This window comes from Ctenopharyngodon idella, chromosome 19 (assembly GCF_019924925.1).
Source record: "Ctenopharyngodon idella isolate HZGC_01 chromosome 19, HZGC01, whole genome shotgun sequence".
In the NCBI taxonomy this organism is placed as follows: domain Eukaryota; kingdom Metazoa; phylum Chordata; class Actinopteri; order Cypriniformes; family Xenocyprididae; genus Ctenopharyngodon; species Ctenopharyngodon idella.
In genome coordinates this window covers 26,759,777-26,774,200 of record NC_067238.1, presented here as the reverse complement: position 1 = coordinate 26,774,200, position 14,424 = coordinate 26,759,777, and the positions used below count along the sequence as shown (strand labels likewise).

At 38.0% G+C, this 14,424-nt stretch overlaps 1 protein-coding gene across 1 annotated transcript in view; it reads right to left on the bottom strand.

Moving 5' to 3' along the window:
- dlgap3 (discs, large (Drosophila) homolog-associated protein 3) overlaps window positions 1-14,424 on the bottom strand; it is a 183,628-nt gene that overhangs the window by 24,077 nt on the left and 145,127 nt on the right. The window contains exon 3 of the mRNA XM_051872654.1: window positions 3,728-4,863. Coding sequence (XP_051728614.1) covers window positions 3,728-4,792 — 1,065 coding nt within the window. The 5' untranslated portion in view covers window positions 4,793-4,863. The remainder of the gene's footprint in view (window positions 1-3,727; window positions 4,864-14,424) is intronic.

Here is a 14,424-nt window from a genome sequence, read left to right as displayed (position 1 = left end):
AGGGAGGCACTGCCTACTCAAAAAAACTGGATGAGAAAATAATTGATTTTACAAAAATAAAACAACGCAAATGTTACAAAATTTGACATTAAAAAGTGTATAAGTCACTCGTTTTTCTAAAGAAACACTGTCAAACAGTGACACCCGCAGGTAAAGTTACAACGGGGAGTTCGCGTCTCTGTGCCTCCCTTCAGCTCATAGAAACCCCTAAGCGTGCGGTGGGTTTAGTGGGGGGTAATTGAGAATGAATGGGGGGAAGTCACGTGAGAGGAGGCAATGCCTCAATTGCGCTATGATTGGATATGATCGGTTATGATTGGACATGATTGGTTTGTGCGATAAATCCCGCCTCGTTTTCGCGCGCGTTCTCGTCGAATCGGTCGGAATGAAGACAGTGATGGCGTTAATGGGAAGACTAATTAAAAAGTAAGTAAACAACTGTCACTTACATATTACCGCTTTGTGTCATGTCAAAATCAAATTCGAAATGGCCTGAAAACATGATGCCTCGGGGGGGTTTTAGTGAGCAATCAGCGTGGTGAAATTGTGAGTGACCAGTGTGTACAGGCTTGATGACTGCTGAAAATAAATTGACTATTAAAAAGTAAAGCTTAATATATATATATATATATATATATAATATATAGTACAATAAAAAAAATCAATATTTATATATAATTAATTTATTAATATAATATAAAATATAATATAATATATAAATTTAACAATGCATTTAACAAATTTCTTTAAAATTCACAAGCTCTCGTAATCTTTATTAAAAAAAATACCTTCTCATTCCTCTTGCAATAACATCTTTCAATTTCTGCCACTGAATAAGAAAATAAAAAAGGTACTTGTGACTTTTTCATCTCACAATTTTAAGTCTTTTTCTCAGAATTGTGTGATATAATTGCGCAATTGCGTGTTATAAAGTCAGAAGTGCAAGATATAAACTCGCAATTGTAAGAAAATGTATTGTGAGATTAATTTTTTTCCTCAGAATTTGACTCAAAATTCCGAGTTTATATCTCACAATTCTGAGAAAATAAGTCAGAATTGCAGGATGTAAACTCATAACTGCAAGAAAAATGTTAGAATTGAGAGATATAAACTATATAAAGCTTCCATACTAATCTGATGATGTGTTTACTGGTACGAAGGCCAGTAAATGGACAAGTCCCGTCCTTTTTTTTTTTTTTTTCTTCTCATTTGAGAAGCTGTTTAACTCATATATATGTCACAATATATGTCACCTCTTTCTGGTCATGTTTTTTTCTTTTTTTTTCTTTTAAATCTCCCCATGGTAACAATTGAACCAGAACTCCCACTGGCGTCCGTTAAAAAACAGGATGCACACAGGGATAGTGTGAATCTGTAGTCTGTCTAGTATTTTATAAGTGGTGCTCAACTGTGGCTCAATGTTGTACCTGGAAAGCAGTGTAACCTCCTAGAGATCTGTCCTGTTACCTTAGAAACATAACCATATGCTGACACTCGGTGGGAAGTGTGAGAGAGTGCATAGGAGGCACTCAGAACAATTATCCTTATTTAACCTGTTGTCATGTCAGATAGAGTTTCCTCCCCCATTTTTATGTGTGTCCACAAATATGTATGTGTGGTAGCATAAATAACTGTATTCACAGTGGGTAAGTATAACACAGCCTAAGAGTTTTTATGTGAGAAGAAAGAGAAAGACAGAAAGGAAAACAGTAATTGAGTCCAATTACAGTACGTGCTGCTCATTCATCAAGGAAGCAGCAGGACATACAGTAGAGCTCTGGACAGAACTTCCCATTGTCGATGTGCGTCATTGTTCATGTAGTTGCTGAAGTTGTTTTTAACAGCACATATAGCTATTGGATACATATTGGAAATCATGTCCCCAGTAAAACTAAACCTCCTTTTTCAAGAAGTACTGACATAGTCAGTGGTGGTGTCAGATGGTAATACCATGGTATTTTGATATACACCATGTTACTGATTGGTTAGTGTATTCATATAGCATCATATTTCCCAATCTTTTGAGAAAAAATTGTAACCCCATAGCCCCGTGAGTAAGTCTCTTTATCAATACCAAACCTGTAATGTGAATTATACTAAATAGTGAGTAACAGTGTACTTTTAAAAGTAGTGCATTACAATATTGCGTTACTCCCTAAAAAAGTAACTAATTGCATTACTTAGTTACTTTTTATGAAAAGTAAAGTGTTATGTTACTTTTGTGTTACTTTTTCTATTCTGGGCTAGGCTGTATGTTTGTTTGTTTTTATAACAATAAAAAAGTTATATTTTTGGCAAATGTAAAGGCCCTTTCACACCACCAGTGAAATGAATAAGCCTCGGGCTGAAGGAAATGCAAATTCGTGCCTGTGCAGTAGAGGGCGCAGCTCAAACAAACCTTTCGGCTGTGCTGCCATTCTGGAATACAGAAGAATAGGACGCAGGAGAAGAAGTAAATGAGTAAATTCCTGCTCACATTTAGTCTTGAACTAGTCTAGAATAACCATCACGTGCACACAACATCTCTGCACTTACTTCCAATTTCCCTCATCATGGGGACAAGAGAGCTGTCAGTTAATAAATGGGAAAACAAAGTAACTTGCATTACTTATTTGAAAAAGTAACACAGATATTTTGTTGTAAATTTAAAAGTAATGCGTTACTTTACTAATCACTTGAAAAAGTAATCTGATTACATAACTTGCATTACTTGTAATGCGTTACCCCCAACCCTGCTGAGAAACATAGTGAGTTTGTTTTTCACTTGTAGTACATGTGTGTAAGAATAATGAATTTATGATGCAGTTGCCCTTTTATAGCTGCTATTCAAACCACATATGCAGCTGAACTATGATGCTAAGAAGTATCCTGTATTCTAGGACACTTGATATCACAAAGCAGGATGTCAGTGATGTGTGTGTAATTGAGCAGATGAGTAGGAGAAATGGAGCACACAGCTCGCTACTGATATCAATAGCAGTTTGTGAGTGTTCACAGTGGGTTTTGTAAAGGCCAAGGGTTAATGTATTGTTTTCCTGTATCCTCCGATGCTGTTTTTCACCCTTTCACACTGAGCTGACAGAGGCTAGAAATAGCATCAGCCTCCATTCTTCACAGTTAGCAGCTGATAACAAACATAATCATCAAGTTATTTTTCTTCTTTCTCTCACAGAAATTGTCATTTACTGCAGATCCCATCTATGGAGACAGATTAATTCTTTTGACAATGCAATGAATCTGCAAGTCAATAAGGACAGCAGACTGATTGTATTTGAGAACAGACTGCACATAAATATTGAAATCTCAGTAGGAGCCAATTTGGGGTCACTGCACTGACTTGAAAATGGGCTCACATATTGTAAAAGTTTGTCTCACTAACATACTGGGGTTGTACAGCATTCAGTTATGAATTGCCAATGTCATTAAATTCCAAATGCAGATGGACCTTATGGCCTGATAGAACAACAGACAGAGCAACAGATAGAGACAGACCGACAGACAGACTGACTGAATGGTTGATTGGTTGGTTAAAATGACAGATAGACAAAACTACAGATAGACAAAACAATAGATAGACAAATTGACAGACAGACAGACAGACAGACAGATAGATAGATAGATAGACTGATTGATTGATTCAAATTCACACTCATCAAATGAAAGGAAACCAAGTTTTCAATCTAAATTTTGCTCAACTCTGTCACATACACATATAAACACAACTTGCCTGCAGATAGTGGAGTGATCGTTCCTTCATTTTGGGATCCAGGGGAACCAATGCCTTGTCATATCCTCCTCCACCCCTTCCCGCTCCTCCTCCACCTCCACCTCCACCTCCACGGGGAGTTGGATAGACCTCTCTAGCCTGACTGACCGTCATGGCTGACCATGTGCTCCTCTTCAGAGAGTGTCCGCTGTCCCCTGCCATGGCTATGTTGGTGCAAGCCAGGCACTCTCCTGGAGGTGGACCCTTAGCTTTCCTCAAGGTAAGCTCCTGGATGGCAGCATCCAGAGTCTCGTGTCCAGTGGGATACCCCCGGCCACCCCTGCCCGCACCCACCAGAAAGCTGCTGTCGCTGTCCAGGTTGTCATCGGAGCTCCACCAGCCAGCCGTTTTGCTGCGGTGGCGGGAGCTTCGAGACTCGTGGCGGGAGTCTCCGCTCTTGCTTCGTTCTCGGCTCTTGTTGCGGCGGGCAGAGCGAGACTGGTGTGTTCCCGAATAATGATGTCCGCCACTCTCCTCGCCACCGCTGCGGTGCCCCCTATCCCTGTCCCGATACTCTCCCCCACGGGTGCCGTTAAACTCCCGTTTAGAGGGCGTCTCCAGAGAATGAGACTTGGCGAAAAGACGCTGAACTGAGTTCACCAGATGCCGTATGCGACTCGGACTCTCGCTGCGTTGCTCCCCACTGGCTGTACGTTGGTACTGCAGGGTATGGAAGCCATCGGGGTGGAAGGGCACCTGTTTCTCGAACTGATCCAGAAGGTTGGGCGGGATACGGTGCATCTTTCCCCCGTGGCCATGCCCTGCCGAGGATAAACACTCTTCACACGAGGAGTCGTAGGGCTGCGGCTGACTGGGGTGTGAGCGAGGGAAGGTGCCTCCACCAGATGGGACCATGGCCAGGTGTTCAGGGGGCCCACCAGGCGGGTAGTAGGGGTGGTCATTGTGCCCCTGGTAGTGGTCGGGGTGGTGCATGTAGTCCCGCGCAGTGTCGCAGTCCTCAGGCATGCAGTAGCAAGGCCCGGAGGAGTGTTGCGATAGACTGCGACTCACCTGATAACCCTTCATGGCCGGGGCATGGTGGGCCGCCCGGGCCGAGAGGGGCCGCTGTGGGCGCGACAGGGCTGCGCCGGAGTCAACTATAGACAGAGACAGAAAGAAATGGAAACATTTTGATGAGATAAATGAACACTTTTGCATATAGTACAGTAAATATTAGCATTATTCTCAAAATATGGTGACCAACATGTTACTTGACTTTTCAGACATAAAAATGATTTCGAATGAAGTGGAGAAACTCCATATAAAAGGCATTATCTTATAACTTACATCATTATATTAAATGAGGTAAAATGGTTTGACACTATATTATTTTGCACTTTTTAAAATTAGTTTAAATTAAATTAATGAAATGAAATGAAATTAGTCATGTACCTGAAAAAGCCCTTGTCCCCTTTATCTGGTACACAATTTTAATGACATTTAAAATTATTCATTTATTTGTTTATTAATCATTTTGTCTTTCTGAGTTCAGCATTAGTGCAAAACAGGAAAACAATATTTAATACAATATATAGAATAATGTGACAATATAAAATAATAACAAAATAATATAAACTAATATATATATAAATGAAAATGAAAATTTATCAATGATAAAAAAATGTATTTTGATGAATTTGAAAAAAAAAAAAAAGATTAAATGCTACTCTTGATTTTAGGCTAATCAGCACTATATGTTTTGAGATTATATTGACACCATCTAAAAAAAAAAAAAAAAAAAAAATCTTATGAACAGTTGTCACTGGTGTTCCAACCCTTTCTTCATTTGAGAATTAAAAAATATAAAGAGTAACGCTGTCATTTATGATTGGTATAATGTTAAAACGTTAATAAATATTTACTATGAGCTTTTATAGGAGACAAATAAACTACATTAAAAAATCCAAGGTTGGAAAATCAACACATTTTGAGAACAACCTACCAAAAAATGGTTAATGTTGTAACAAATGATATCATTTTCCTTTTCAGGGATGTGCTGTTTTGTATTCCAATAACAACTACAACCAGGCAGCTGACAATGCAGAACAAGCACACTCTGATCCTTCTGGCGTAGCAGCGCTGCCATTGACCCTGAACACACATGAGTGAGGGTAGGCAAACGCTCTGCAAAAATGACTCTTTATTTTCATTTGATTCCCTCTAGGTTCTTTGCTGGATTGAGTCATTGTGTCACTATCTCTCAAAATCTGTTCATTTGGCAGAACAGGCCATGAATCTCTGCTAATTCAACCTTTAATCTAGTTCATGTTCATTACTGATAAATCTGCTTATTATTTTACAATACAATCTGTGCCCATTTAGTGATCTCAAAGATAAAATGGGCAAAAAGCCTGAAAGGAAAAAGAGCGAAATGGAAATGGCTTGTGCTTGTCAGGTGGTTGCCGTTCATATGGTCTTTGAAGCAGGTGGCTTTCCAAACGCGAGCTATTGCTGACAGATGTTGAGGTGATCATTAGATGGAGATTAGCCTGTTACTTTTAATGAGCTAAATTTGCACATCTAGCTTGATCCTTTGTGTCATGATCTCTGAGCTGAAAATAGCAGAACGGTGCTTACTCTTCTTGTTAAATATCGAATGCTGTACACTGGCGTGAGAGGTCATTATTTTTCCCTGAGAAAGTCAAGTAAAATGTGTACTTTACAGACATACTTTGTGATTTCAATCTCACGTCTGAACACGTTGTTGTTGTTTTTCTCACATGATCTTTGTAAAAACTAGAGTAAATTAACTACTGTTTTTTGATCATTTTATGGGTTCCTTTAAGAAAGGTCTGTGATTGCGGTATTGTATTTTTCACATTGTTTCTACTCATTTATTTTGGCCTTCAGTGAATGCCATAACTAAAGCTAAAATGCTTCATTATGGATTTAAACAAATGTATAGTGTCAATGAAAACTAAAGTAAAAATTCTATTCAATTCATTTAATTGAAATAAAAATAAAACATAACTGGGAAAAACTAAAACACAAATAACTTCCACGATTCTAAAAAAAATACATTTTTAAATATTCTATTCTATAACTTTAGTTGTTATCTTTACAACCTGCATTAAACATGAAAATGCAACTAGATAACATTTTTAAACATTTTTAAATAATATTCAGTTAGCGCAATAACTTTGGCCATCCTAAAACACTAAAATTCAAAGTTCTAAATTGTAATAAGCCTGATTCAGACCAATTTGCTAACTTACTAAGTTGATTGTTCAAGTAGTAACAGTAGTAGTAGTAGTAGTGATGTAACAAGAATATATTTACATGTCTGATGATGAAAAATGCTCCAAATATAATGCTATAAATATATCACATATAAGTCTTGTTAATTTCAAAGGGTTTCTGAAGCAGGTGTGTGTGTGTGTGTGGTCCCGGTAAACCCTACGTAATGAGGACAAAATGTCCCCACAGAGATGGCAATTTTTCCGAAATCCTTGTCCTTGTGGTGTCATTTTTTGTTCCCCATGAGGAAAACAGCTTATAAATCATACTAAGTGTTTTTTTTTGGCAATGTAAAAATGCAGTAAGTTTTCTGTGATAGGTAGGTTTAGGGGATAGAATATACAGTTAGTTAGTACAGTATAAAAATCATTATGTCTATGGAAAGTCCTCATGAAACATGGAAACATGGTGTGTGTGTGTGTGTGTGTGTGTGTGTGTGTGTGTGTGTGTGTGTGTGTGTGTGTGTGTGTGTGTGTGAAGACCGAAAGAACAAACGTTCACGATGTACATCAAGTTGCATGGTGCTGTCACATCTCACAGCATGAATAACACAGAGTCTGGTGTTTCCCGTAATTTAGTAGAGGCTTCTGTCAATCAATGTCACTCAGCACTACTTCAGGTGCCAGCTGGTCTCCGTTTGCCTCCCATGGCATCATCACACCGTCTCCTTCCTGAACCCGAGATGAAAATGGAGATGAAAACAAAAGAGGGCATGAAACCCATCCTATCATTTCCATTCTCCCTCTCCTCACCAGCTCAGAGTCTCTCTAGACACTCTCTCTCTCTTGCTTCTGACCTACTTCTTTCACTCGTTTATGAGGCTGCCTGTCTGTCTGTTTCATCGCCAGCTGCTTGAAAGCCAGTATAAGTCTCTTTATTTGTTTCTCTGTCTATCTTTATGTGTCTCTCTGTCTCGCTATTTAGGCTTACAGCCTTATGGTACAGTCTTGCCAATATACAAGCAAAGGCCAGCCATATGGAGCAATCAAAAAACTTTCCATTCACATATAAACACAAACAACCACCCTTCAACAGCCACTTCTCCAACCATTACAGGCCAGTGTACTAGAACTAATTTAGCTTTAAAGGCTTAAAGGCCCACTGAAGTGCCTTGGAACGTGCAGCGTTATTCAATGTGTTGACGTAATTTCAACTGAAACAGGAAGAAGGGGTGGGACATATCGAACAGCCCCTACTCTTTTTTAAAATAGCCAATAGCGTTTTGTTTGTATCACAGCTTGGCCAGAACAGTTAAGCTCGGTAAAGCCTTAGTTTCCTATGAATCTCTAACCGTTTCTCCTCCTAATATCCCCCATATCGCATTAAAATATAACATTCTGTGCAGAATTCAAATGGGTCCGATACCTTTTGTAGTACGCCGACTCGCGCATATGATCCGCTTTGTGCTCTTGTGTCTCTGGACCAGAGCAGACTGTTCTCGTGCTGCGACGGTTCGCGTGACACTAACGTGAAACCAGACTTCATTCGCGTCAATGGAAAGCATATTTACACTGTCTTAATCAGTCCCTATCCCCTATAATAGTGCACTATGTGCCATTCACCATGTAGAAAATAGTAAATTTGTGAATAAGTGACTGGGTTTAGCCGCAGTTTCAGCGTCTATTTATAATGTAGGGGGCAGGACGCTTTAGATTTTAGAGAGCATTTGATTGGACAGAAGATTTGATGAGTCTGAGGTGATGTCATGAAAATCCGTGATCCATTTTAGTGTAAGTGAGAGACTGTAAGTTTTGAATGCTTATATCTCCTAAATGCGAATTTTGTCATTGTTTAGGAACACACCAGCTTATTCATAACTTTAAGGCTAATAAAAGCTAAAAACTTAAATTTTGATTTCAGGGGGACTTTAAGGCTGAAAGAAAACAGAAATTTTCACAAAATGTGTAGGGCTGCACAATATATCAGTACCATATCAGTCATTGCCCATTACTAGAGATTTTTTGGTAACACTATATATATTTTACAGTGTTCATGTTACACGTTTAATGTAGTTACTATAGTAATAAATATATAAACTATGCATAATTACATGCAGCTAACCTAAAACCTAACATAATCCTATCCCTTTAGTCCATGTAGTTTAATATTACTCAGAACTTAAATGTTGTTAAGGGATCTGAGTTTGAGTTTCGTTTTTCATGGACTTTTAGTTGGTATGTTCCTGTTTTCCTGTATTTAGTGCCCGTTTCCATTGTTCCCTTTTTCCTGCCAGTAGTTCCCTGTTTCCATGGTTTCTAATTGATTGTTTGATTATGTTCACCTTTATCCAGTTTCCTTTGTTTGTTTCTAATGGGGTGAATTCAGGTTGATTGGGACACTTTTTGCCATTGAGATGACTGGGAAAAGTGTCCCAATCATCCCGAATTCACCCTATTTATACACCATGTGTTTCAGTTGCTCTTGGTCAGCTCTTGTCTAAAATATGTGGCTGTTCTGTTCTTCGTGTTTTTGTTCCAAGATATGCTCACTTAAAATTAATCTTTAAAAACCATAATAATTTAACACTGTTAAATGTAATCTTTAGCAAATCTCAAAATTAATATCCATTTTTTATACTGTACATCATAATGTTTTGATGACTAAATTCACTTGTAACATTTAAAATGGTCGCTTTTAGTTTTTAGTATCTTACTTTTTTCATTTGTTTAGTCAAAATAATATAGAGTTGTAATATCGGCTATTTATTGGTTATCGGCCATAACTTAACAACAATTAAAATAACTATTGGCTTATTAGTATTGGCCAAATTGTAATATCGATGTATCCCTAAAAATGTACATAAAACGTTTTGTCCATCCAAAACTAATAAGCAATATCAAAGACATAATACACACATGCACACAAAAAACAGAATACACAAATTATTAAATATCTATAAGTATCTTGTCAACTACATGTTAACTAACTCTCATTAGAGTATTAGTAGACTGTTAGGTTAGGGTTAGATGTTAGGGTTCGTGTTAGTAGAATAAGTTAACATGTAGTTGTAAAGTTACTTATAGTCAGTAGAATGTCTGTTGGGGGAGAATCAAAATAAAGTGTTAGCAGATATTAAGCAGACAGTCTACTAATACTCTAATGAGAGTTAGTTGGCATGTAGTTGTGAAGTTATTTATAGTTAGTAGAATGTCTAAAGTGGACTACTGAAATAAAATAAAGTGCCTCACATAAAATCTTTACTATCTTTCACAGACTCTAATTACAATTTCCACCATCCCTTACCATTTTCGAGCACAATATGCATCAGGTGCTCATCTGAGGCTAAAGCCTAAAGACTTATTTGAAAGCAGGAGTAACTGAAAATATAAAATCTTTAGTTTTGTGCCCTCCAGTGGGCAAATATTAGTCTATTATTCCTCATGTGGTCAGTTAGAACATCAATGTATGGGTTCTGCCAGGCCAGAAAAAAAGGACTCATTTTGTTGTCTGGCTTGAGCATTAAGCAACCAGAGAGGAATCCTACTAAGCCAAAATACAGTTTAAGGGTCAATAGTGATGAGAATAATAACAATAATATCAGGCAACAGCACATTGGTACGGGTCTTTATTACAAATACGTGTGGAGATTCCAAACTCTGCCATCTGTGTTGGTGAATGTCATTTAAATTGAACTCTTTCAATGCAGAGACAATGCTAGTGATGTGAGACTTCCATACAGCTAGCTAAGAATGCATACACTGTCCTCTTAACAGCTCCGGCCATTGTGTCTTTTTTTCTGACGGCGACTATTGCTCAATCAAGCACATTGATACAAAAGAGCAGATACGTCCTAGGCTTTTCCAGAATGTTATCTTATTCTCACATAACCTTATGCACATCTGCTCCTAGCAATGGCAGCATTCAGCGCTAGGAGCATGTAGAGATCTCTCTCGTTAAATATTTAGAATTGTTCAACAGGGCTTCGTTAATTTTCTGTAATTGGACTCGGAGGTTGTCATTACGGATGTGAGAACATTGCAGAGCAGATAGGAGAAAATTGGATTTACTTTAGGCCTGTAAAACAGCAGAGGAAGAACAGGAGAGGGAACATTGCAATGGTCATTATTTGCCCTGGAGATTTTGTTTATTATTTATTTTAAACAGCAAAAGCATCCTTAAACCCCAGTGCCATCCAAAACAATGATTTTTGCATGGGAATATTACAGTGGTCAACTACTGCTGTTTTTATTGTACTTCATAAATACATTTTGATTTGATTTTGATATGCTTTTCACAAGCACGATTGGATGAATTATTGAATTTATGGATGAAGGGGTACACATCTTTTCAGTCTGATGGAAATTATGATGCATTACACTGTATATGTTGACGATGTGAGAAATTCTCATAAGACATCAATTCAATCGGTGATTAGTTGCAGTGAAATGTTACTTCAGCCCTTGGGTAAAATAAATAAATGCATGGCTGCTTTTCATGGCTCACTCCTTTAGAAATGCATGTATATTCCCTTCCTGTTATAGTTGTATAAGGACTGCAAGCTTTTACATACATTTTGAATGAGATTTTATTCAGAATATGCTTTTGTAACCCAGTTCTAGTCAAAGATAGCCGGTCTTTACAGAGCAAGCTAATGAAAAATGCAAAGAAGCACCACAGAGATAGAAAGAGAATGACGACGGAAGGCGGATGATGAGTATATTCTGGCCGACATTCCAGTAGTCTTTGCCATGCAGTGGTATTAGTGTGTGCTGATTTCCAAGTTCAGACTGCAATTATGCTGCAGTATAATTGACAAGCAAGTGTTATTTAGGCTGGAAACATTGCAGTGTTTTGAGAACAATTTATGCTAAAAGGGATACTTAACCCTCAAATTAAAATCATCATCATTTACTCACCCTTGTGTTGTTCTAAACCGGTATTACTTTTTTATGTAGAACATAAAAGGTGAAATGTCCTGACCACTGTTTTCTATATAATGACAATGAATGAGGATCTGGGTTTGCGTCTGACGAGCTTCATATTAATTAATTTTATGCCATTTTTTGTTATTTATTTTCATTTTATTTTAAGGAATTACTTTCTACGTTCTTCATTTTTTTCTACTTTTGTGTTTTCTAAATATATGCAGCATGTGGTAACATTGAATTTTATTCAAGATTTTAATCAGAAATATTATTTAAACAGGACTTATTACGCACTTTTACAAAGTCTCGATTTTGTTTTTGGGATCTACTAGAATAGGTTTTCATGCTTGAATGTTCAAAAAGCACATTATTTTCACATTTTCTACATTATTGCACCATTTCTCTTCCCAGTCTGTCAGTAACGCTCTGGGGTGTGTTTTCCAAAAGCATTGTTAGCCAACTGTGGTCGCAAGTTCTGTTGTTATTAGCATACTGTAGTTCAACGAGTCAGTGTTTGCAAAAACCATAGTTCAAACTAACATATGCAAACAGCATCACAAAGATGTGTGGGTGGAATGACAGCTTTCAACCTAGAAGCATAGTTTCTTGTTTTGTATGACATGTGGACTTAATTTCATTTACATCTTTTAGTTTGTCAAGAGATTTAATGAGCCATTTTTGAAGAGTGTGCATGTGTGTACGTGCTCTAGTATGTAAGAACAAGCCTATGATTCAATCTGGAAATAAAGCAAAATAACTAAGAAAACGGAGAATTAGTCCTCAGATGCCATGTCTGTAATGTTAGCAAAAAATATGGCATTAATTCAATCTCAAATGGATTAATTAAAAGAAGTTATTACTCCATTACCTCTGTGACATCATTAACCAACATGGTTGAACAACAAACTTGAAACAATTCGATTTCTGGAAAAATCGTGACTAGTTAGTTGATTTCTTCAACAATGCATCGTACAATAAGCAGCAAGTTACGTTGTTGTAGGGAAAACGCACCCTTGTTTAGCTGATATCTCTATGAAGCCCCTCCTTCTGAAAAAGAGCAACGTGCTCTGATTGGTCGGCTAGGCCAGTGTGTTGTGATTGGTCAACTGCTTTGAGCGGTTTTTTTTTTTTTTAGAAATGTCACGCCCCTTACCATTACTGTGTTAGATGGACATGGCAACAACACACTACTAATGCAACCAGGCCTGGACCCCTTTATTTTGCGTATGCCTTGGGTAGTAATTATTTAAATGAGGAATACTGTGAAGTGTACGTTCCCAGAAGAAAACTCACAACTACAATCGAGGCGTTTCAGGGAGTTCAGAAACAGTACTTACTGATATAGAGAATAACTTCATTTAGAGTGACTTTGTGCTTAGGTCTTCTTTAACATCAATGAATCAACCTTAATAAATTGGGTTGCACCAACAAAACAAAATCTACAGGTTAGATCAGGTAGAAATAGCTCCTTAAGGTGGCAACTGTAGCACTTTTTACAGTGTACATAGAAGAAGAAAAAAAAGGTTTGGATCGACAGTGAGTAAATGACAGAATTCCTCAGTTCTGTGCACACAGAAATCCAAATGTACTTGTACACTGTGTGTGGACCAAGTCAGACCATTACATGCATATACTCCTCACAGGTGAAGGGTTTTGATATGATTTCTCTCTAAATCCCTCTCTCTCAAAGAGATAAGCTCTTGCCTCATATCCCTTCCCCGGCCTGCTCTATCCTTCACCTCCAGCATGGAGAGATGGACACTAACAGATAAATGAGAATTCACACCCTGAGGGCAGTTTTCTCTGTCTCCTGCGTCTCCCTCTCTACAGGTGAAGCTGGCTGCTCCTGAGAAGGAGAGGCTTTGAGATCCTGTCCTTCCCAGGAAGATCCAGGAAGCAATCCTGAAGAGAGTACGATTGTGAACGATCAAAATAAAAATTCAAAGAGATAAAGGACTTGAATCACATGACCTTTCTTGATTGCAACATAGTTTCAGAAATCAATCAGGATGTAGAATTTAAAGGAATATTCCAAATTCAGTACAGAGGCCAGTTGCATAATCATAGCCATTATGTTAAAGGGATAGTTCACCCAAAAATGAAAATTTGATGTTTATCTGCTTACCCCCAGGGCATCCAAGATGTAGGTGACTTTGTTTCTTCAGTAGAACACAAATGATGATTTTTAACTCCAACCGTTGCGGTCTGTCAGTCGTATAATGCTTGTCAATGGGAATTCCATCTATAAGAGTCAAAAAAACATGCACAGACAAATCCAAATTAAACCCTGCGACTCGTGACGACCATTGATGTCCTAAGACACGAAACGATCGGTTTGTGCGAGAAACCGAACAGTATTTATATCACCACTATGTCCAACTGCCGGTTGGTGAGGTCTGAATGCACTCTGATGCCAGAAGTGATCGATCGCACTCATTGACATGTACACGCGAGAGATCACTTCCGGCATCAGAGCGCGTTTTCAGACCTCACCAACCGGATGCTCAAGGCAGTTGGACATAGTGGTGTATTAGAGGTAAAAAATGATACAAATAC